This window comes from Anser brachyrhynchus (genome assembly GCF_964034855.1).
Source record: "Anser brachyrhynchus genome assembly, chromosome: 10".
NCBI lineage: Eukaryota > Metazoa > Chordata > Aves > Anseriformes > Anatidae > Anser > Anser brachyrhynchus.
The window spans coordinates 3,048,045-3,072,811 of NC_137705.1; the positions used below are offsets into that span (position 1 = coordinate 3,048,045).

The 24,767-nt window shown below is 40.0% G+C and overlaps 1 protein-coding gene across 11 annotated transcripts in view; it reads left to right on the forward strand.

The window, feature by feature from the left end:
* LOC308200333 (uncharacterized protein) overlaps positions 1-24,767 on the forward strand; it is a 117,993-nt gene that overhangs the window by 14,314 nt on the left and 78,912 nt on the right. For 4 of the 11 annotated variants that reach the window (XR_013955498.1, XR_013955499.1, XR_013955500.1 and 1 more), the window contains exon 1: positions 8,521-24,515. The exons of 2 other annotated variants lie outside the window; for them this stretch is intronic. Coding sequence is in view for 1 of the 9 variants with exons in the window: in XM_080605921.1 (XP_080462047.1) it covers positions 24,332-24,515 (184 nt within the window). In the remaining 8 variants the exon portion in view is untranslated. Of the gene's footprint in view, positions 1-26; positions 154-2,947; positions 5,746-8,519; positions 24,516-24,767 lie in introns of those variants that run through there. 5 more of the 11 variants (XM_080605921.1, XR_013955492.1, XR_013955496.1 and 2 more) reach the window with 5 other exon arrangements.

A 24,767-nucleotide genomic window follows, 5' to 3' on the forward strand; every position in this document is an offset into this window, starting at 1 on the left:
GTCTGCAAAATTGCTACCCGTGGAAACTAGAGGTAGGCTTGCATGGAAACATCAGATCCACTTTGTCCATATTCATGGCTTCTGTTTCAGCGAGTTGCAGATGGATTTCCACATCTTGGCTTCACACGCTACTGCTGTGTAATGGACCTGAAGGTAGACATTAAGTTCTGACTTCGGAAAAGTTTGGATTTGGATCATGATATGACTTCATCTTCCTTTTTGAAAACAACTCTGTTGAAAAAGGTTTTAGTTTTAGGATTTGGGCTCTGTGTAGGTTTTTATAGCATTTGGGTCAGGGTTCTGCTTTTACTGGTAGTCAGCAGGAAAGGAATGCATACTCGGGTGTTTTTATGAGTGTGTTTCTTATGATAAAACCCTGACCGAAGGGTTTGTTAAATGTTTTCCCTCCAGATTAGATTTATATCTTAGATTTTGACTAAACGAAAATCACAGAAAAATTGTGGTGGGGAAAAAAGTACTATTTGGAAAACAACAAGAAAAGAAAAAAAGTCCTGTTCTCCCTCCATGAATGACTATTCCAGCAGAGAGTTTTAGTTTAGGTATGAAATTGCAGATTTTGGAAATCCTGGTTATGAGTTCCCAAGTCTCCACTTCCAAAGTAGATTAGGGCTGGCTGCCCTGCACCTGCCATGCTTCATTTCACCCATTAGACTTTTATTGCAAGCTCTTTTCTCTGTATGCTGGAACACGGGAGAAAGCCTAACCAAGAAGCTTCCATAGAGAAGCACTTGGAATTCAAGATCCCCAGCAACTGTGGTGTCTTTCTTTATGGAACATTTTGTTAATATGTGTGTGTGTATATATGTATATATTTTTTTATTATTATTGTTTTTTCCCCTGATAATCATTCTTTTCCCCTGGAAATGTCATTTTGGATTTCATTTTGTCATTTTGTCATTGTCATGTTCTACAAAAATGCAAATCCTTCAATCTTTGTTCTAACCATAGACCTTCTGCAACCTTCTGTTGCAGAAGACAACTTTGATGAAGGACTGTATGTCATAGGTAGCTGGTAAAGTTAGCAGCAACACGGTAAATCATTAATTTTTAATACAATCTATTGACTTGGTGTGCTGGAACCCTTTTATTATTTTACCAACATACAGAATAAGAAATAGTTATTTTAAACCAGCCATAACACTTACTAGAAAACAAAGCAAACTTCTACAATCTTCTTCCCATTTGAAACATGCCCTGAACTTCCATTGCTACTGCTTGTCAGCCAGCAAAGAGAAAGTCATTTATAAGTCTGTGCTCTAGGAGTGAGAACAAACACGAGACTTGGTACTTAAGGCTTATGCCAACGTGCATCCCACAGCTCTTGTCGTAAAGGTCTCCAGCATCTACAATATTTGTGAGCTAGTCCACTTGAGTCTAGTCCTTTCAAAGCCCTGTGAAGATGAGGGTTGTAGTTTTAAACACAGTTGCTTAACTTTTAATTACAATTTTAATTTAACTTTAACTTGGTTTTGGCAAGGGACTACTAATTCTGAGTGGCAGCAAACAACTCCTTTGCTGCTGTACTGCTTTCCAGGGGTGCAAACAAATACTTTTCTTGGAGTTCTTGAGGGGGAAAAGAGAAAACAAAAGTGAAAAGAAAAGAGCTCTGCTTAAGACCTGAGGGCTATTTATTCATCCAGTCCTTTGTTGCAGAGGAGCCTTGTGAATGCACATTACCTTGGGGTGGTGGGGTGTGAAAACTCCTTCTGTCAAATGCCCCCCTGTGAAATTATAGAATAAATCAATCAGGAGAGAAATGCATCAAAAACTTTTGCGCAAAAGAATCGAGAATGACAGATGGTCTGAGCCTGGAACATACGGATTTTGTCAGACAACAGAAAAAAATGCGTAAGATCATGGTGTGGAAAAGTGCACGTAACCTCTGCCTGTGTGCTCTAAGAGAGAAATAAGGCAGCAGAGTGTTTCAAAACTTATCATTTTTTCTTTGACAATGATTTAGAGAAAAGTGGACCAGAAAATATTTGGTACTCAACCTTTCTAACCTCCCAAGTAACACTGGTGCCAGGAAAAACAGATGGCACTCAGGTCTCTTCTGAAATGATAGTTAATCCACTCGCGCCAGATCTCTGTGGTGTGCAAAATGTATGGTAGAAGTCACTATCGGAAAACAAGTCATTAATTAATAACATTTCACTGTTCAAGGATCAGGTAGGTGTGAGTGCTGGTCAGGCAGCTGCCGTCAGGAAACCTGCTTGGCAGAGGAAGGGAACGGGCACAGTAAGAGATCGCCCTCCCCACCTCCTCTACCTGCAACGGAGGCATCCATCATTACATGTAATCAAGCCTAAAAGTATTTATCATCCCTAGGGCATGAAGCTGTTTGAAGTCCAGAGTATAAAGAGAACATCAGTGCAACAACAAAACGATCAGTCAAGTAAAAAAATAAGAAGTGGGAAAACCAGATAGTGGGATAACAGAAAAATTGTAATTAAATTCTTAACTGTAATTAAATTCAGTGTAAAGTGACAAACGGCATTGGCAGAATGGTTTTTAGTGTCAATGCATTTACTTGATAATTTACAAGTGTTTTCTTCATGGGTGCCGCTCTTGTTCTCTTCTGCCTAGTTTCAAGCAGGACTTTGCACCAGGAGCGCACGTAGAACATTCTCCATTTTCCTCCAAGATACTCAGTGGACAGAGATCCACAGATGGCTGGGAATCGGGGCTTTCAGGGAAAGCAGGGCATGCCCTTACCAGAGGCCCAAATGCTTATCATTGCTTCCCCACTCTCACAGTGATGTGTGAAACTTTTAGAGTTTTATGTACTGTCCAGGAAAGTTTACATCGCGTGGCAAATGCGTCTGCGCTCAACTTAACAGTAGCTTCTTGTGCTTACCAAGGATTTGTCTTCGGACCTGCTGTTAGAGAGCCTGGCTCTTCTAAGCACGTGCTCTCCTTTTACCAGGCAGTTGGTAGTGTGCCCCATACCACGTCTGCATCAAACTGGGCGACGTGTTCAACCTGGAGCCTGTCTCTCTGATGGGATGCGTTATCGCAGGCGGTGCACCTTGTTCCCGAAGAGCCAGTCAGTCACCTCCTGCACCTTGCCACCTGTGTTTCTGTAGCCCTTGCCAGCTCTTTTATATATCTGATGGTCATTTGCTTGTGAAGGAGTCTATCTCATTTAAAAAAAAAAGAAGTCTACTTCCTCCAAATTCTGCAGTATAAAGTGGTATAAACTCTGTTATTTAATGCGTGAGCCTTAGGAACTATACCGTTGGCTCATTTTAGAGGAACGTAACAGTCAGTAGTCACCAGGTTTCGCCACTGAGCAAATTCCCCTCTGGCCTCTTCAGCCAGACGCCAACAACCCAATGTCCCAGGTGTGGAAACGGCTGAATTTCTTGTTCTCCAAAGAAAAAAGCAGCCTGATCCAAGTCTACCTTCACTTTCCTAAATTTCCAAAGAAGTTTTAGTTCACAGAAAGCAACCTCTTATTCCTCCGAGTCTTTTGCTTTTCAGTTATTTTCTCCCGGCTTGCTGAGGAGAATTTCTATCCTTCCACTGAGCTCCTTAGGGAAGAACTGCAAGTAGACTGGGAAGCTAAACATTTCCATGCGGTTCCCTACTACAAAGCCCTTTGAAAACAGTGTGAAAACATGGGGCCTCTGAGGCTGGGTCACGGGAGGTTGGCTGCCTCTAACGTCTTCTCAGCCTGGCAAAACACCTGCGGTAAGACATTCACTGCAAATCTGCACAAGGGACACAAGATACAAAGCCAGCCTCCAACGGGACAGCAGCTGCATAATTTAATTGTTACTTCAAGCAAGATTCATTCAGCTGAAGATATCCAAAAGGTTATTCAGTGCCTATGGAAGAAAGAAGACCTCGGGCAGCAGGTTTTCTCAATCCTTGGCTTCCAAACATCAAATAAATCCTTTCTTCTGGGTTGTTGAGAGCAAAGCCAGGCCTGCAGTGTTGACCCACTGCCCAGGGGAATCTTTCTATGGAATATTTCTTCCTTCAACAGGAGCAGAATGACCCACACCAAAACCGAAGGACCAAGAACCCTCTTGTTTGCTATGCAGTGTTTTCCTTGTGCTTTCCTTTCTCTTGCACATCTTGCACATCTTGCACAGCCCAGGACAGTTCCTGGATACAAAATAAGATTCTTATTTTTCTTACTGTCATTGGAAAATGCATTCAACTTGTTCAATTTAATTAGGAACAGTTACTGTCATGGGGAGCTTTAACCTGATCTTCAAGGAATTTTCATTGTAATTATCTGTTTATTAGTAAATTTCCAATTTGCAGTCAAGCCTATTGTGCACTCCTTGCATTGACAAGTTGTACCTTGACCTTATCTTAAAAAGTAGAAGAGTCCTTTAACCATGATTATTCTAATTCGGTCTGCATCCTATTTTTCTAGGGGATAAAAGAGATCTCATGCCTGTTGAAAAACTCGAATACTAGCCTTTTTTCTTACCTACAGATAATATAGGTATACAGGCACAGTACTACGGACATAATACACTGCCTGTGTCTATTAACTGCTGCTTCTGATTTAAAAAGCATCCAATTTTATCAACAGTAAACCATGTGAAAAAAGATTCAGACCATGACCTCCCACCTGCTCCAGTCAGAGATCATCAGCTAAAAAGAAATTGTATCACATTTTATAAGCTTTAACTCCTCTAAGTAACTGAGGTCAGAGAAATATAGAGATTACAGAATATTGTTCCACAGTAATGCTGGAATTAAAGCCTTAAATTAAAGCATAACATTAAAGCATTTGGCTATGACCCAAAGGCTTTGGGTAATGTGAAAGCAAAGTGGATGATAAAAAAGGCTGCAGTTGCAAGGATGGTTGTTTTGGCTGTAGTGAGTGTGTAAAGTTGGGGATCCAGGTGGAAACGGGGTGAGGCTGGGTGATGTTTCTGGGTGACTAAACTGGGACAGCGTTAAGAGTGGAGGTGCAGTCTGAAACCTAACCGAGGCTGTATTCCTTTGGCAGCAGGCAGCAGTCCTGGATCAGAGATGTGGTTGAGGTGATCTTGGCCTGTAGTCGCACGGCAGCTGCAGAGCCAGGCAGAGCTGAAGAGAGTGACAGGGACTGCAAGGCAGGATTAGGACGACACCTAGGTGTGAAACCAAAATCCCAGACGTAGGACAGAAAGAGGAGGAGAGACAGTCTGGCTACTCAACCGAGGCCGAAGACAGAGGATGGTCTGAGACTGCAGACCAGTGAAAGCTTCTCTGAGTCTAGACCGAGGTTACGGACAGGAGGAGCAAGGCAGTATTTGGCATGGAAGGGGATGAAGCTGCTCTGAGTCGGGATTTTGCTTAGTGCTGATGCTGGGTAGAGCTGTGGTGAGTTTAGGGGATGGGGACAGCTCGGGCTTGGAGGCGGCTGTCGCACTGGAAGTGTGAGCCTCAGCCCCGTGGGGGCTGAGACAGGCAGAATGGGGGTAGAAGGCTATTTCTTCTGTGAGGAACGAACTTCATGGAGATGCAGAAATTAACTTCCCTTTGTTTTATTCAGTGTTACACAGAAATTAAAATGACGGTGGATACTCAAGAAATATAAGCTTGTTATAATGAACAGATGGCAGCTCAGTGAAGATTTGTATGAAGAAGAGCACCAGTCCTTTTGTTTACAACACTTACATGTCCTGTTTTGTTTTAATTATACTGTTGTTTTTCCACCCAGGCTATTCACTTAAAAAAAAAATAAAACTCAGAAAACCACCAACAAAAACAAACCCCACCATAACTGTATTTATGTCAGCAAAGCTAATAAGCAATCTGAAGGCTGGAACCGTGTAAGCAAACGCTCATGAATATTGAGAAATTTCTGATAGATGTGGTGTCTGCCCGTGCTGTTTGGATTCATCTCCAAGTCCCTTGTGAAGTCAAAGGAAGTCAGAAACAAAACCGTCCTCATTAGCTGTCTGGCCAGGGGCTCAGGGGGTTCTCAGCGTGTTTATGTAACGCTTTGTTAAATACATTTAAGAGTCTGAAATGAGTCTGAAATGTATGAAAAGGGGAAAAAAGCACACACAAACAAAGCGTTTGTGCTTTGTTTGTAACCCTTGTCAAAGGCATTTGTGCTTTGTTTGTGCCCCTTGTCAAAGGCAGCAGATTTAAGGCAGGATTTAACCAGTTTCCAGCTCTTATTGTCTCACGAACTTCACGCCGTAAACGGCAGCAGTTAATTACAGGTAATAAAGGCGGAGGCTGCTAATAGGATTAGCCACCGCGGCACTCAGAGCGCTGGGCCTGCCCGGAAGGGAGAGGCCCAGACAAGGCCCGAACGGGGCCCGCGGGGCCGGGCCCGGAGCAGGAGCCGGAGCCGTCCCCGCCGCCCGCCCCCAGCCGCCGCTTGCCGGGGCTGCGCCGCCCCCTGGCGGCCGCCGGGAGGGGCCGGGGCCGGGGCCGGGCGGGCTGCGGGGGGCGCCCCGGGGGGACGAAGCGGGTGACAACGGGGGCCTTCCTGTGAATGAGCGGGGGGCGTTGTCGTGTCCTTCTTCCCTTTTCCTTTTTCCCTTTTACTTTTCATTGTCATTTTTTTTCCTTTTCCCCTTTTCTTTTTCCCCCCTTTCCTCTTCCCCTTTTCCTCTCTTCCTTTTTCCCCTTCTCTTTTTTTTTCTTCTCATTTTTCCCTATTCCTTTTGCCCTTTTCCCCTTTTCCCTTTATCCTTTTCCTCCTTTTTCTTCTTCCTCTTTTCCCTCTTCTTCCCCTTTTCCCTTTTTTCTTCTTCCCCCCCTTTTCCTTTTCCCCCCTTTTCTTCATTCCCCCTTTTCCCTTTTCTTTCCCCTTTTCTCTTTTCCCTTTTCCCGTTCCTCTTTCTCCTTTCCGTTTTTCTCTTTTCCTTTTTTCCCTTTTTCCTTTCTTTTTCCATTTTCCCTTTCTATTTTCCCCTTTCCTTTTTTTTTCTGTAGTGTTCAGTCCAGAGAAACAGCATTAATCATCTAGTTCATTTCCAACCTTGTTCAGTGTTGCTAAACCCCAAATCATAGCAGACCTGCATCCCAGCTGCCAGCTGTTAATGCTGTTCAATCAGTTAGTATTAACCAAGGTTTAGCAGCATCCTCTTACGTAAAAAATCCAAAGCAAATACAACTAGTTAGGTTTGACTTAACCAACAGCCTTACAGAAACAAAAATGTGAAGTTACCAGTGTTCACATCAAGAGAAATTCCTTGGGGGAAATTACGTATTACTTCCTACTGAAGTAGTTCAATGTTTCAGGGAAGCACTCAGAGCCTGCAAAGTTTCTGAAGTCTTTCCTGTCAGCATTACTGTCAGCAGTAAATACCCGGTGCCTTGTGCACACACTGTATTTCATGCGGGCTTCTGCTTCAGTCAGTGAACACAAGGGACAGGGCTCATAAAATTAACAGCTACTCACTCTAATCTGTGGCTGCAGACCTTGTGCAATTTGTAATCTAACTCCAAATGCAGAATTGTTATTTTTTTCATCATCTTTCTGACAGTTTTACAGCAATTTGGGATAGCACCATCCCTCATATCATTCAGGAAAGGTGCAGAAGGCGGGGGCATGTTGCATTATTCACTTTTGCAGTAAGTCTCAGGCACAATATTTGGACATCAATGGCAAAGGTATGCTCTAATTCAAATTGCCAGCTTAGAAGGTCTATGGCAAGATTTTTGAGAGTGCTTAGCGTTTCCCAGGGCTCTGGGAATAATTTTAATCTGCTTCACTTGCTCCGTTCTTCTGAAATATGACCAGAGAGATCGAGCTGGGAACACATGCAATATAGAATATGTAATCGGAAGCCATCTTTCAAAACTTAGTTTCAGTGATTTACTCATCATGGCACAGTTATTTTGTGCTCCTTCAGCTGCCTTCCTCACACAAACGACCTCCCTCCTAAAATCCTCCTGACGTATCTTCTCCATTTGTGCAAACTTCACTGAAAAGTCAGCGAGGCGCTCTAGGCCTTCACTACACAGCCTGAAGTGAGTTTTGTGGCTCCTTTATGCGTGTGCTTGAAGACTCGGAAGAAAAGAAAGACGAGAATATCATTAAAGACGGTACCGCTGCGTGTCCAGCGTGGCTACCAAAGCAAGGGTGCGCTGACTGCCTGAATCCTGGTGTTTCTGTTTCCTGAGGATGGATGGTGGATGTTGCTTTCTGTGTGCTATGGTTTTAATCATACTATGGCTAGCCTCTGTGTGCATAACTCTTTTTTTTTTTTTTTTTTTTTGGTGAAAATGCAAGCTATCACGTGAATCCAAGTATTTGCTCTATGTTCCCATGTCTCATCTATTTGTTTTCCTTCGCTTTCTCATGCCTGGACTCCCCCACTGGGAGCATTTCAGTTCCTTCACACAGCCAAAGGTAAATTGAAGTAGAAACATTAACTTTTAGAAGGAATCTTTAGTGCATAAATGGTTGCGAGGGCTAGATGGATAGAACTGCTTTTAACCAATAGATTGAAGATATTAAATTGGGACGTGGTAAACTGCTCAAGCTGGAGACAAGGATTTTCTCTTATCCATTTTGCAAACAGATTCCTGGCATAAGAAGTCTTCAAGATTAGCTCACTTGTATGATGCTCCAAAATAGAAGAAATGGATCATTCATAAAGCTTGTGGTCCATGTGTTTTCTGGCCTTTTGGAGCTTTATGCTGTAACATCTCCTTAATTTTTTCACCAAATTGTGAAAAAAAATAAAAATGTTCTGAATATCACTGACATAAAGCTGAATTTTCACGTCAATGACTTTCGGCAGAGAATGGAGAATGCACAACTTACTTCTGCAGGGCAAGTCACCCATAGGGGAACCAACAGAAAGCATTCTTCATCAAAAGAACCGTCTTTCATTTCGGCTCAGCCAGTTATGCAATTCAATCATTCCCCTGGCAGTCCCCGCAGAGAAGACTTGAAATGACCCTTAAGCTTTCTCCACTTGGCTCTCAAAGCTTTTCCAGGCTGCCAGGCTGCTGTTGTTTTCAGTGTCAGATTGAGAAAACGGGAGCTTTGGTAAAGTTCTCTCTTATTAAAGCACTGTTTCTCAGTCAAGGCACGAACACTTGACCTGTTTTATTCTCTCAGTTTTTGACTTTACTCTCCTGCTTTGGTCAACTTGTGTGAAGCCATCACACGTAGTTTTGTAAGAGCAAACCAGCCTAGGAGATCTCTGTCAAAAATACCAGTATCTTCTATTAAAAGGTTGCTTGGCTGTAGTTCTCCATAACAACTAACATCATAGTTCAAGCCTGCTGCTGTTCTAAATCAATTTTTCTCAAAAGGTGAAACCTGTGATTTCTTCCTGCCCATCTGCCTTTGCCGACCACGGTTCCTGTCTCTGACAGTGTTAGGTTGCAGCAAAGCTTTTGCTTGATTAACCAAACACAAGGAGTAATTCTACTTTTTGTATCCAGGTACTTGGCATGCCTCAAATGTTTTAAAGTGGCCTTTCAAACCCCACAGTGATCTCGCACATCTCTTCCCCAATGGTTTTGCAGGTCGGGGTGAGCCGGGCACCACCGCTCCCCTCCACCTCTGGCAGCAGCTCTGCTGTGGTCTGGGCTCAGTCCCGTGTCCTGAAGGGAAAGGGGACAGCAAACTACAGATGGTAAAAACTGGCTTGCAGTACTTCTGTGATCGCTGCAGCAGTTGGAGGCACAAGAGATACTGTCCTAAATGAAGCAAGTGGGGAAAATGTCATTCCGTTTTATGACGCATCCCTGGTTTCAACTCGGCTGCTTAAATTCTCTGGATGAAATGTGAATTATCAGATAAATAAGATAAAATATTCAGTACTTTTAAAGCTTCCATTAAAAACAAGGGGAGAAAAAAAAAAAAGACTGCTGTTTCCCAATGTGGCACGATGACTTTGGGATTAAGTGAGGTGTTTTATTTTTTGACATTTGCATAAAACCATACTAACAGTTGGCTGGGCTAAGCTACATAACTACAGCGGTATTGTTAAAGACACAATATTCTGCAGTAGAGGAAACCATTTTCTTAGAGAAGCATTTAACCTGCTACCATCTCTTCTGGTTTGGTGAATTGAAACAAAACTATGTGAGCAGGCATTGAGCGAGGGTAATACGGGGTAGTAAGGCATAAGCATTATTGATGAACACCTTTATTCACCTAACAATACCAGTAAAGCACTAAGTGTACATATCAGGCCTAAAAATATTACTGACTTGAAAGGTGAGGTACTAAAACAGCGTTAAATGTTCACGACGGTATGCAGTGGATGCTTAGGGTCTGACAGTAGCTTGTGAAATAATATCATGTGGTTTAGTACTCTCATGTCTACGGGGATTTAAATTCTTTTTATTGTTATGTGTTTACCTTATTTTTCTGGTGAAATGTAGAGGCCAACAAATAGTGAGGCTGAGGGAAGATTCTGCATTAATAAAGATTGGACCAGATTCTAAGGAGACGCAGCAGATTAGCTGAAGGGAAAGCAAAACATTTCGCTATAAACTACATGAACAAGCGGGTTTTCTGACCCTTCTGGAAAAATTTGGTGTGCAGTAGTCATGGTTGGTTTACCAGTGTTGTTATCTGGTCATTGGCAGCTATGGGTATTGGTATAACCACTCGCACGTGAATACCTTAGCCTTCATACCCTTCCGGATGACATTAAAGGCATACTAATGCATCTTTTTTTACCCTATGAAAAATACAGAACGTCAAAGAAGACCTAAAGAATTTATTTTCATAAATGTGTTTTTTTTTCTCTGTAGAAACGTAACATTATGAAAAGCCTCAATTTTCTCACCAGTCACAAGTAGTAAATAACTTAACTGTATCACATTATAGCCATTTAACAAATATTCCCAGACCAGCCAGCAACACTTAGCTCTGTGAAATAGATTTGTTCTGGATATAAACCAAGGCGAGCAGAATACGTATTTCCTGGCCCTTGTGGATATATGTGATGGAGTTGTGCTAGATGACTTGAATTAAGATGGAGCATGTGTATAATGAGTATCCCCTGGACAGGGATGTCTATACATTTCCTCCCAAGCTCCCTTTTTCCCTTCCTCCCAAATGCTGCTTATTATGGCTATTTTTTTTTTTTTGCCTTTTTTTTTTTTCCCCCCACTGATAAGTGAATTTTAAGGTTATGTTGCTGTTTTTTCAATACCAGGTAAATGTGTATAATATATCTCTCATAAAATGTTACTACACAGATGGGACTGAGAAAACTTTTTCACTTTATGAAGCCATCGTTAGTAATATCTACCACTTATGAATAATAAAAGAAAATGGCCTTTGGCAAATTTTAGGGTTTTGTTTTGCTTTCTGTGGAAATCCTTGAAGAAAACGAAAGCTCAGAAATCAAATGATCAAAGATTGTGATATAAAATCTCCTCAGGTGCAGTCCTACACAGCCTCTGTGATTCACAGGAGTGTTACTTTCTGCACATGCAGCAAATCCTTTTCGTGTCTCTCTTTTTTTTTTTTTTTTTTTTGTCACTACTCTTATACCAACAGGCAAATCTCATTCGCAGTCAGTTCTCATTCTGTATTTTTAATGAGTAAACAAAGATGAGCTTGGGTACTTCTTTCTGTTTATTTGTTTTGATTAATGTACCATATATACTTGTCTATCTTTGTGATGGCAAATGAAAGAAGATATGAATAATACATGAAAACAAACAGACGGTGAACACAATCTGGAATTAAAATTGACCAGGGGAGGAAGAGGAGATGATAAAACTACAGTTTTACTTTATTAGGAAATAAACGGTGGTGAAGGGTAGTGGTTTCCCCTATAACTGAGGCTACCAGTGCCCCAGGGAGCTGCCAGGAGGCTTTTCTGAGTGCACGTGCACTGATGAGAGTGACTCGACATGTGACAAAGAGCTTCTTAGCTGCAGGGCAGTTCCTGAGTGTGCAGAATTGATGGAGTCGGTGGGAGCAGTCCTTTGGCAAGTGAATCCTGCTACACTTCGCTGTGCCAGAGGTGCTGCAATCTGCAGGTGACTGCATGGGACCACTTCATATTTGCGAGATATTCAGGGGTACTGGCAAGGAGAAAAAAAAAAAACAAAACTGCTGTGGCTCATCTGAGGCACCAATGAAAAAAGCAAAGAGGAACTTGTCACGCTCAATGAAAAACTACAACAGGGATATATTGACCAGCCCTATATGATGAAAGATTCGGTAAATGAATACTTTAACTTGGAACTTGTGAAGGCTTTAAAGAGCAAACATCCTTGGATATCAAAAACTGAGCATTAATGTTTCACGAGAAAGGCAAGTGAGAACGTGGCTGAGGTCTGCATCATTATTCACTGGTAATTCGCCAGAACTGGGAAACGATGAAAGGGAATTTTACAAAGAATGCGCAGACACATTGTTGCCTTAGATGCAGGATCGCCAGGAATTTCCTGCAGATTTGAGCAAGAGATTTGAGCAAGTTTGGGATTTGACCCGTCTCTTCAGTTTTGAAAAGAAAAATGAAATATATGCCTCGTTTCATTGTTGACAGTGCACAAAGTTGCTTTTTTCATGTTCTGATTTACAGAGCTAGGCTCTATCAGACATCTGTTGCTGCATGGAATAACACAGTATTTAACACAGTATTTATTTCTCATCATGGCTATGCAAACTTCTCAGTTAAAAAGACAGAAAATATTAGTGGCTATAAATTGATACAGTATTTCAATCAAGAAAAAAATCACTAAAATATTAAAGCATCATTTTCCCTTACAAGAGGTAAAATAACACATATTCATAATATATAGATATATGTGTCTTATTCATACAGACACGTTGGGCTTCTATTTTACTGGCTATTGTGACAGGAACAATGATTAAACTAAAGTCACAATTCTGCAGAGCCAAGGACCTGGACAAAATGTTAAGTATATGAGTAGCATGACTGACTCAAGTGGGCTTACATGGAGTTTTAAAACTGTGTTGCAACATCTTGTCATAGCGGGAGTCCTATTTTCTTGACAATCCACGTGTATGTCAGATCAAGCTTTCATCTAATTTGATTTAATTAGTAAAAAGTGAAATGAATGGTGTTAATAGCTGAGGTAAGAGCAGAAAGAGTTAAAAGCATGGCACTCACGACAGATACTTAGATGTTCTGATTGAAAATTTGGAGTGATCTAAAAATGTTCAGCATTTTGACTTTGGATTTATGTCCTGTCAAGGCTTGTTTGAAATGGACTTTCAAGACCAGGGGTCTTGGTTTCATCCGACTGGTCAGTATTTCTTCATATCTATGATCAAAGATTAACAGAATACAAATGGGAAAAAAAATAAATAGCACAGATCATAACATATTTTGCAAGCTTTGGATGTTTACTGCCGAAAGCTATCTTATCAGGTAAAGACACTACAATCCACTTCTCAATGTTATTTTCACCCTATAAAAGAAAATATTTATGTATAGTAGCAGCATGTAAATTTATAGGAAAAAGATCCAACATAAATAAAATTAGAAATACTAACATCTATACAGTGAATGGTGCTGCAAAAAATCAGATTAATTCCATATGTTCTTGGTGCCTGTTTCCTTCTTTCTGCAGTGAATGAAATATCTTACCCTATTAAAACACAAAACACCAGAAACACCCAAGCTTTTTCTTGACTGATTAACATTACCATGCCATTTACATTTACAAACCAGACATTCTTTCCTGTGCCAGATTCAACAGCAGTTTCAAGGCTGCATATATACCCAGATGGGTACAGTCAAACCTCAGCACTTCATTCCAAGCTGATTAGACATCACACAGTTCCCGTCTCAAAATCATGTCCTAAATGTCAATGGAGTGAAGGATTCCTCATCAGCCCAAGGACAGGAAGGTGCTCATACAGCCCAAATCTTTCAGATCAGCCCTGACGAGAGTGGCATGCTGGGCCGCCTGTGTAAATCATCCTTCAATTTTCTAATCATGACTGTTACAAAAATGGGATTCAACCTTCGTTATGAAGCTTTTGTAGATTGTAGCACCTGAGATTTTGAATGACAGTAAATAGCTGCATGGTGGTGGTAGAGTTCAGTTCCTGAAGGGGTAATGCACATACCTTTTTCTCACTTGTGCTTGCTGCTTTCCACTCTGATAGTTTTTAAAAGCTTTGATATGAAATTGGTAAAGTAAACAAACAAACAAACAAACAAACAAAACCTCCTCAGCTTTAATAACAAAGCTTTGAAGAAAAAAAAAATAAATAAAAATAAAAACATTGCCAGTTACTTAGAGGTTAATAAATATCTTTATTTTGAAGATTCGGGACCACAATCTGTTTTGTTCTCATTTGAAATATTTATAAACATCAAGCACACTACTATATCTTGATCCTTTTTTTAACCATTCACTAGTACGCAGGACATAATTTTTTGGAAGCATAATCTTTCTAAATCATACTGGTGTCATGTTGTTAACTATTGATCCATCAGGAACCAGGAGAGGATTCCACCTTTAAATCAAATGATTTAACTGCATTCACAAGAGAGTTAATTGCATTGCTTGATCTTTACTTTCTTTATGGAGAAATGTGCAGAGTAGCATGACTTTTTATGTCAAGATTTCTCATAAGCCATCTTCTCCATTCTGATATGAATGATTTGTAGTAAAAGAAAATCATTTTCAAGAAGGGCTACTTATATTGCTTCTAGTCTGGCTTTAATCATCTTTAGATTTTTCTGTACATCTTGACAAATTTTCAGTACTGACAAAGATCTGTGTATGCAAGGTACAGAGATTCTTTTATAATGAATTCTCATGTTCTGTAACACTACTAATCAACGAGGATACATTTTCAACATTGCTTCTCATAACATAGTTGTATGCTGCTTGCTTCAGAGAGATTCTTGAGATGTATTTGAAACACAATTTTCAGACCTTTCCAGCTTCAAAAGTTGATTGTCTTTTGTTACGCCAGTTGCACCGTGGCTGTATGTAGACAAACTTAGGTCTTGTGCAGAAGCCAGAGTATATTATCCCTGGCTTGATAAATTCCATTCAAATTGAACAGTGGTCAAAATAAAATAAAATAAAATAAAATAAAATAATTATAGTCCAGTTAATAAGAAACAAATCTGTCCTAAACCCCCATATTATTTTTTTTAACCATAAGATTTTAACATTTCTTTAAAATGTTACATCAAAATTCAACACGCTACTGATGCATCTATTCTTGATTTCAATATAATTTTTAATTACAAACGACAGTTTATTGTTTGACATAAGTTCGTTCACCTATGTGAATATTTATTGAATCAACAGTTGCCTTTTACAGGCACATACACATACATATGAACATAGAAACATAGACTGAAATCAAAAATAAATGCAGGTAAAGAAAAACATTGGAAAGAAAATGGAACACTGAATCATCACTGCAATTATGGGACAATTATGGGAGGATGTATTTCCCATATCATATGACTGTCCATCTCCCCTGTTTAGAGTTGGGATACAATTTCCCCATTGGAAACTTTTCTTCATGAAGAATAATAGCTTTCCTTTCAAGAGCTTGTAATACGTTAAGTAATGATGGCAATATACTTTGAACAATAATATTGATAAAATGTATTTGGAAGCTAAGCTAAATTAACTTCTATGAAAAAAATCCATGATCTCATTAGAAATAGGATGTCAATGAGAATATAATAAGCATAGCCACCATCTAACATCTATACTACATGAGTGTAGGTTGCACTTCTGGAAGTGGAGAAATACACGTCATGGGAATATGAGTTACCTCTACATATTTCTTATCCTCTTACTGAGAAACTACCCTACATTTTTCCTGGCTGTCCAAGAGTTCTACCAGGAGATATAATGTGTATATATGACCAAATATGAAAAGTAGCTTATCGTAAAGGCAGCTGACTTTTAATATGGAAGCTTCTCTTTGACCTTGTCTGTCAACAGTCTTTGTTTTAATGACACTCATCGCTACGGTGCCTCATTTTGATGATTCAGTATTCTTATTCAATGAAAAGGCAATTTGCTTTGATGATGTATATTACCTATTCACTGTAGAAAAGAAAGAAAATAACTATTTTGGGAGGCAGGCAGAGTTCTGTAACTCAGGAGAATATGTTTTCCAAGAAACAGGGCATGAGGGATTCATTTACATTAGCAAGACAAGCATACATTTGAAAGAGAAATACAGGTAATGACATAATTTTTCTCAAAGCAATGCTTTTAAATTTAGATTCAGTCTCTAGGTAAATTGTGAAGATCTTCAAATTTCAGAAGTTTCCAACCCAGGACTTTCGTTTTATCATTAAGGGTCTTCAAGATCTATTCAAAACACAGTTAATCACACTCTACTTTTGTCTGTCCACCTACATCACCATGTAGACAAACAGCACATATTCTCTACCAGAGAGTAGAGATCAGTGCAGAGGTCTTTGCCAGTACAAATTACAGTGAGCTAATTTTATTTTATGTTATTTTATTTTGAAAGAAAAATATATATTATATATATATATATTTTAATGGAGGTATTTATTAATTGGTCAAAGTTCTACTGTTTTACACAGGTACATTTTTACTGAAGTTTCTGTAAACTCTATTGAAGACTTGGAAGTTTGTGACTCCTTTACAGCTGAGACTCCAGGCTCCTGTGATATCATGGCCAGCACACTCAGACCCTATAAGGGAACAGTCAAGGAGCCTCTAGGACAGCTCCAACCCCTTATGTAGAGAGATGATGGTTTTGTTCTTAATTGGAAGAAAACCAGCGTTACAGCATTGCACTGTAGATTGCCCAGCCCTAATGAAAGTAAAGTATGCAAAAGAATCACTCTGCTGGCATAATAAAAGATATTAGCTGAAGAAAATGACCCTGCAGGATATACTAATTCTCTCTCACTGTTTCACAGTGCCAGTTTATTTTCCTCACTCTTTCCATATAAGAAAGCTCCTGTGGCATATGCTGAAGATACCAGATAGGACAATTTGGGACCATTTAAAAGCTGTAGGTTTTTAATCTTATCCTATGAACAAAATTTTCAATGTGTAAAGCAAGTGAACCTGAAATACAAAAAACAAAGACTGAAATCAGCATAGGCAATTTTGAAACGTATCTCGTGATTTCAGAGGCTTGAATCCTACAATCATAGAGTTGGCAATACTGGAGATACCATAACCTTTCTTCACAGCTCCTCCTACTGGTCTCCATCCATCTGGATTAGTCAAAACAAATCTTTTCTTCCCATCCTAGAAGGTACCTGCTTATGGAAGAGGAAATCTTCTGTCTTTTACACTCTTGCATTACCTCAAAGAAATAGTTACATTCAAACTTGTAATATCAATATTAAAAGGTCTAATTTGATCTCATAGGAGCTTCTCGCAGAGGAATAATCTTCTCTGTGAATATTGGTAGTGGAATTGGACCCGAAGGACGTGCTGTGATCAAACTCTACTTATGCTTCTATAAGCAGTTTGAGTTTTACCACTGGTAAATGCAGGTGAAGACTTTCCTCCAAAATTCTCTCTCCCACAACACACAAGACTGACAGCTCCAAAGTGCACTATCTGTCACAACAAACCTATCTCACTGTTAGATGGATAAGATGGGACACTCAAGTGGAAGTAAATAGGTCACATTTCATTGAGAAAAGTATAGACTGTGTATAATGTAAAAAAAAATAAAGAAATTAGTAGTCAGGTCAGGCCATGAGTTCAAGAGCATAGGAAGCGAGATAGAAGTGTGATTCCAATAACAGAAAAAAAAACAGTTTTTTGTTTGTTTTTCATTTGTTGAAACCACACTACACAAATTGCTGTAAAAGGAATTTTATCCACGGAGAATTTTGTGCAAGAAAAATATGAGTGGGAAAAATACTTCTAGGAAAAAGTATTTTGATGTATGATGTAATGCTATGAATAAATTTGGAAGGTTAAGCTGGTCATTGGCATGCTGAGTATGTTACAAGTTTGACAGGGTTAGACATATACTCATAAAAAATCAGTCTGGTAACTACCCCCAATTATAATTGTCTAAATGCATTAAAAAAACTGATCAAAGTTGTAATTAACTTTTTTTTTTTTTTCTGGGAATTTTGTAGATCCAATTCCTGTGGAGAAGAGAGTACCTAGGAGAATGTATAATAGTAGTCACTATAATGCATTGGGAAAGAGTGCCCCAATTACAGAGATTGTCTAGAAATTTCTCAGTGCATATTCCGTGTAAGCCTTACTGAGTTCTAAAATTATTTATTGGTATCATTTTTCATCATTCCAGCTATCTCACATTCAGTTAGCCAAACAGTGGAATTTTTAATTAAAACTGTTAATTAAATTAAATTCTTAATAAAGATGTGGCATCTGTGAAAGTATGCTGCTGCTTCAGCAGTTTTGACTGGAATGTGAAAAAAAACCTAGCTTTTCATAATTCCCTGCTGAATAGAAATTCTGATTTTCAGCTCTAATCAATATTTGCATATACTAAACATACTTAAATTTATCTGAAACAGGTTTGTTTGTTGTTGTTGTTGTTGTTCTTTTCCCCCAGGTAAAACAGTTAAGTATTCAAAATCTAAAGTTGTTAGCTCTCTTGTGTTAGATGCGGCGCCACTTAATGTATTTTCATTTTGAACATTATTTATTAACTATCAAAAAGTACTAAATTGTAGCAATTGCTGTTATGTCAATGATTTAAATGCACTTAATCCAGATTTATGCCAGGAAAGGTGAAAGAAAAAACAGCTCCCAGTATAAATCACTGTAAAAGAACATAATACATTGAATTTGACAGATGGGGACTCAGTGTCCAAGCTTTACCCTACTCAGGAGGAAGGTAGTCAAGCACTTAAACAGACCGATCACCTTTCTATCTTTGAATGACTCTGGATGCTTTATCTCTATCTTATCCACGGGATAAGACTTTTAGACTGACTATGGAGGAAGCAAGTATGCGTAATTTAAGCTCAAAACTTGTAAATGGATGAAGTTAGGTTAAATGAAGCTAAACCCAGTCTTCAGTCCAGTATCTGCTACTTCTTTGTTCCCATAATATTTTAACTCTGAGAATAACTTCGCAAAGTTTCAGTTTTTATTGAGTCAGCTATTTGCATCACCCGACCGCAGATACATCTTTGGCAGAACGCCCATAAAAGCAAATTTATGTGAATCACAGATCTCACGAGCTTGATCTGAGCATTTTTCCTTTATTCAGTTTGAGAAGTAGCATATGCAGTGAGGGATGAAATCTAAAGACTATGCAATATCACATTCTAGAAATGTTACCAATCACGGTATCACAAGTCTACATGGAAGGTGTTAAATATATTGCTTCAGCTATGCCACTGGTGAAAATACATTGCCTAGTTAACACTATAAGCAAGTAACTGAGTCATGAAAGCCCTACAAAGAGGCTCTTAGAGAGAAAGATTAAAGTATTTAGGCAGGAATTAATGTTTACATCTTGTTGAATAATAAAATAATCTGTTGTTTCAACCTTTGAATTGCTCACCGTGGTCCTGTCTCCATGTACAGAGGCAGTGGAACCAAATCCTACCAACATCAACTGGAGGCTGCTCTTTCTCCCTTGATTTCAAGGGGTTTACTCCTAATCTACATCATGACACATGAGAAGGAATCCAATTCCACAAATGCACCTTGCTAGCAGACATTTCATCTGCTAGATCTGACCTTTAGCTTCAGTTTTTCCACACTCTAATATCCGTGTGTTGAATGACAGGTTTATGATTAGGGGACAACGGAAATGTTCAGGGAAATAGAAGAGTTGGCTCTAACCTTTGGTATTCTGGTACCAAGAGGTTTTCAGACCCTCAGACATTCTGTGACCCACTTTAGAGGAAAAGCCCTATCTAAAATTCTTAATAAAGTTTGAATAAGCATTGAGTTGAGAAAAAAAATGCTTAAAATGTCTGGACCTTGGGAAATCTTCTCCCTAATTGTGATTCAGTAGTTCCTTCACTGTCAAATGTGTGATAAATGCCAAAGAACCAAGAGCACGTTCTGCTCAGTACGAAACTAAAGGCATGTTTGCCTTTAGACCTGTGAATTTAATACACAACAAGTTTCTAAGTGAGCCCTTTTCTTTCTGTCTTAACACCATCGGTCTGAGTAAAAAAATTAAAAGCTTTTTTTTTCCTTTTTCCATACACTATTAGGTTGTCTGCTGGGATCAAAGGCACAGCTTGTATGTGAAGGAAAAAAAAATTTTTTGCTGCACCAAAGTGTTTTTTTTTTTTTTATTTTTTAATACTGTATTGCAAGTTCAATGTCAGTAGCACTTACTCTCAAGATGATCACGAATTCAAACAATTCATTGCACCTATTTGCATATGTAACTGACAAAATGTCATTTCATCTGTCCCAACAAAGGAAATGAAAGATTTGAACATTAATTTGTATTTTTCTGAAAATGAAAGGTCTTCTGTGAAGCTTCTATTGATGCATGAAATTTGAAGAGCTGAGATAGGTGAAGTTTTTTCCACTCTTTTTTTCACCTAATTTATTTTTTTTTTAAATCCAAGAATATTGTGAAAATAAAATGAGAACATCAGAGGCTGATCTCCAGATATTTAAACTTTTGTTATCCCTTATTCACCTCGTTAGAGGCAATGAAAAGTAAAGAGAAAGACAGCGATTCTCTTGGTGTGAACACCCTTTCTGAAGGAAGAACACTCCTTTCTGGCAGCTATTTTTCTGGGCATTCATCAGTATGGAGTGGAACCTCTGGTCAGAAAGGGTGAATCCTCCCAAAATATTCAGGAACAAAAGCTTGCTGAAGAACCAGATTCAAATACAGGCTCTGTTACAGTAGAAGAGATTGGACCTTGAGTATTCCACATATCACTTAAGAAAAAATCAGGTTTTCAGAATTTATGTGTTTTACACAAATAAAACAGATCCTTTGGGCGTCTAGGCCGAGAGAGAAAGAAAGAGAGAAAAAACGACAGGCTTTGCTGATGTAGGCTTCTACTCTTTTTCTGCCTAACCCAAATCTAAAGAACATTTGCAGAAGAAATTCTCATTCCTCTGGTTATCAAGGTGTATTTTGAAGCTGCCAACGATTTATAACCACATTCAGTTCCACAATAGTTGCATACTTTGAAACATAGAGACATATAGTTTGAGAAACTTTGAGAAAAAAAGTTTCTCTGATATATTTTAGTTTGAAAAATCTCACAGTAGCAGCCTCCTAAGGAGATTTTATGTGATGCTTGCGTTTGGTATTGATCAGTCATTGCTGGCATTTCCTGCGTTGCCCTGGAGTGTGTCTCCGGCAAACACTTTGGGTCAAAGTACGCTAGGAAACCTCAGACAATGTTCCCTCAGTGCTGTATAGACAAGAAATCTTTTAATGAGAGTCAAGAATGAAGACTGACTTCTAAACATTTGTAGAAATTAAATATTTAGTTGCATTCCTGAATGGTCCAAGACATTGTAGTTGTGACTTACTGACGCTGGTCACCTGCCCCATTCTCTCTTTCGGTCCTTGTTTGCTATCTTTCTAATTTGCCAGGCAATTTCTATGGGGAAGCTATTTTCACCTTGAATTATGGTATGATGTGGTAGCTGGCAACTATTATCTCTGCCTGGATTTCACCCTTGAAACATTCAGTGATTAGAGATGTGTTACACATTGGCTTGTTAAGTGTTTTGAGATAAGAATTAGATAACTACCCACCAGGCAAATAGCCTGAGCTCTTGAAAAAAAACAGATACTCTACAGAATGCCATCCATGTTTCAGGTAATCTCATTTCTGTGCTCTGCTTTTAACTATTTAGGAAATTTACTAATTAAAATTAGATACAACCTCTAGCTCCAACATAACTATATTATGTGCAGATAGTATTTTTATGGTTTCTTGATATATTTTGCAAAGACTTAGGAAAAAAAAATAGTGAATATATATTTTTTGTCCTGTTAGTGGCCTGAGTTACACTAGTCATGTCATGTCTGTCCTGACACATTATACATTAGTGACCGAGGGTGATTTCTGGATCTGTCCTTGGGAGGGCCCTGCTGCAAATGTCCATGCCAGGGACAGCCCTGCCTTAGCAGCCTGCCAACTTGTCTTCCTATTGGGATTTTTCTTCATTTTTCCTTTCCAGAAAAGTGTTCTTGCTCAATTGCACTCTCTCCCTAGAAGCTTAACCCAGCTGCAGGCCAAAATCCAGTCAGATATTCAATAATACAGCATGTAGCACTTAGCAGACAAGACACACACTTGAACATAGGCTTAGATGAGCCTGAAAAGCTGATTTTGTTGTATTTTTTTTTTTCCTTCCGTCCTGATAGGTTATAAAAGCCTAAGAAGGTAGATCTGGTGAGGAAGGGGACGCTGAAAGTAAAGAGCTCAATAGAAAAAGAAATGCGAGTTGTTAGAGGAAGGGAAAGAGCAGGTATGAGTTTCCCCAGAGGCCTCACCTTCGGCCCAGCCACGTCTCTGCGGGCTGCTTGTTGGGGTGAGGTGGCTGATAAAAGCAGACACATGCTCAGCTCTCGGAGAAGGAAAAGCAGAGAACGGGAAAGGTTTGTCTCCTCCAATTACCTGCAAAACTGCGTTAAGTAATGCTCATTTTCAGAGCAGACCACTAGACACAAGTTTAGAAATAATCCGCAGAGAGGTTAAGTGTCCTGACTGGAGGCGATGGGCATTTTCCTGCCCAGCCTTCCAGAATTTCTGTTCTTTTATGCAGAAAAGCAGTGGAGGAGTAAGGTTACTATCAACAGCACCTTTGTACACCTGTTAAATTCTTCATTAGGATGTGATCTGGAAAGGAAGTATTTGAATCTTTACAAGGCAAATAAAGTTTTGTAAATACTTAGGAGTTCTGTAAATGGAAGACATAAACATTGTCTCCTACTTAAATGGAAGCAGCCACCTTCTTTCATATTGGCATGCTCCAAAATCCCTGGTTCATGACAGGAACCCTGAGACTGCAGTGAGCACAGGGGTGGGCCAGGGCTCCCACTCTCTGCACACATGCAATAAAACCTTCCTGCTCCTATGTTCATAAAAGAGGTTCTCACAAAATGTCTGCTCCCTCAACTAGGACTGCCGCTGAATGGGGTCACAGGGCAGGTTTCAGAAAATTGAGGCCCTTTGGGGTGTGTGCTGTGGCTGAGGGGATGGTGGCAGCCATCAGGCCCAGCCCAGTCACCTGGGCAAGCCCTTGTGGGCAGGGCCTGCATGCTGTGGAGCAGTTGCTGAGGCCTGCAGGCGTTTTCCACCGAGCAGGCCATGGCACCGAGTGTGGTTTTGGACAGCAGTGGCTGTGGCAGGGCAGCCCTGTGGCAGGACTCCCCCCCCCCCCCCCCCATGTCCCCATTTCAGGCTCCCCCAGGAGAGCTGCTGCCAGTCTGCAGCCCACAGCATCACACCAGCAACACCCCCTCACCAGACACCTCATGTCTCTGGCTGCAGTGAAATACTAATTAATAACCCAGGCGTTAGAATAAAAACACAAAACAATTATATATATATTATGTATATATGTATATATATACATATATTTGCTGCCAAGGGAGCCCTTGCTATTTTTCTTCATCCAAAGCCGTGCAATTTGCCATGTGTTTTTGTGGAGGCTCAGAGGACAACTTGCTGCTGACTTGCGTTTGCACACATACACATTTTAGGTTACTCCATGGGGTTTTGGAGGGAGATCACTGATTGCTGGAGGAGATGTTCATCATGTAGATGCTGCTGGGGTTGGAGGGGTACAAAGCCTCGTCTACAGTGTGAGAGCTGGAGCCCAGGCAGCCCTCACTTGCCTTCCTCTTCAGAGCAAAGCAGAAAGTTCCCCAGTAAGCTCCCAGGTGTGTGGGTGAACTCACAGACTGGAGGGGTTGTGTGTGCTTCAGAAGAAAAACAAAAAAAGCACAACGTTTCTACTGTAGCCAGCCATCCCACTAACCCAGCTCTGCCTGAGGAGTGTTGCATATGAAGTAGTTGTCCGCATAATTTCTTTCAGTACCCTGTGGCTCAACCCTCCGTATTATCTTCTGCCTTCCCAGCTCTCACCTGCAGCTCAAGGAACATGCCTGAGCAGTGGCCCTAGACTTCATTAAAAAAAAAAAAAAACAAAAAAAACTGATCTATTTTTATTTTAGTTTCAAGAAGGGGGAAAAATTGTATCTTCCACAGCTTGCTCTCTTGAAGATAAGACTTCCTTAAGGGAGGTGAAAACTTGAAACAGGCAGGGTTCTTGAACTTTCCTCTAGCCTTAGGAAACAATGATGGTAGTAGGAAGGCACCTAACGGTGTAATTGCTCAAAGGTGTGTTTTATAGCCATTTACAACAGCAGGTTGAGATCTCTGTGGGGACAAGGAGGATTAACCAGCTCCCTGGGAAGAAAACCCTGCTTCATCCCATAGCATTAGTGCAGCTGGCACTAATGGCAAAGAGGAAGTTCAACTCATTTAAAAGTTGGAAAAGAGGCAGGGATTGGTTTCTTAAGCGTTTGATCTCACTTGCAGTCTCTGTTGAGCGTGAGGAGAAAAAAAAAAAAAAGACAAAAAAGGGATGTAGAGAGGAAAAAGTGGCTTTGGCCATCATGCTGAGGAGAGGTGTTCTGGTGGGTGAGTAGGCTGTCTCTTTTTTGTTCGTTTTAAAACCGCTAGGGAACTGCAGTAAGACTTTTGGCTTTGGACTAGTAGGCCTGCTTGTTGCTAAATGGGAAACTGTATGATGTTTTCTATTTCAGCCCATTTTTCATGTGCTGTTTCTCAAAATGATTGAATAACAATTCTGATTCCCCTGAGGTTAAAAACTATACAGTTCTCCTTCTTAAGGTAATGAGAGAAAATGTAGCCACAGGAAGCAGCATCCTG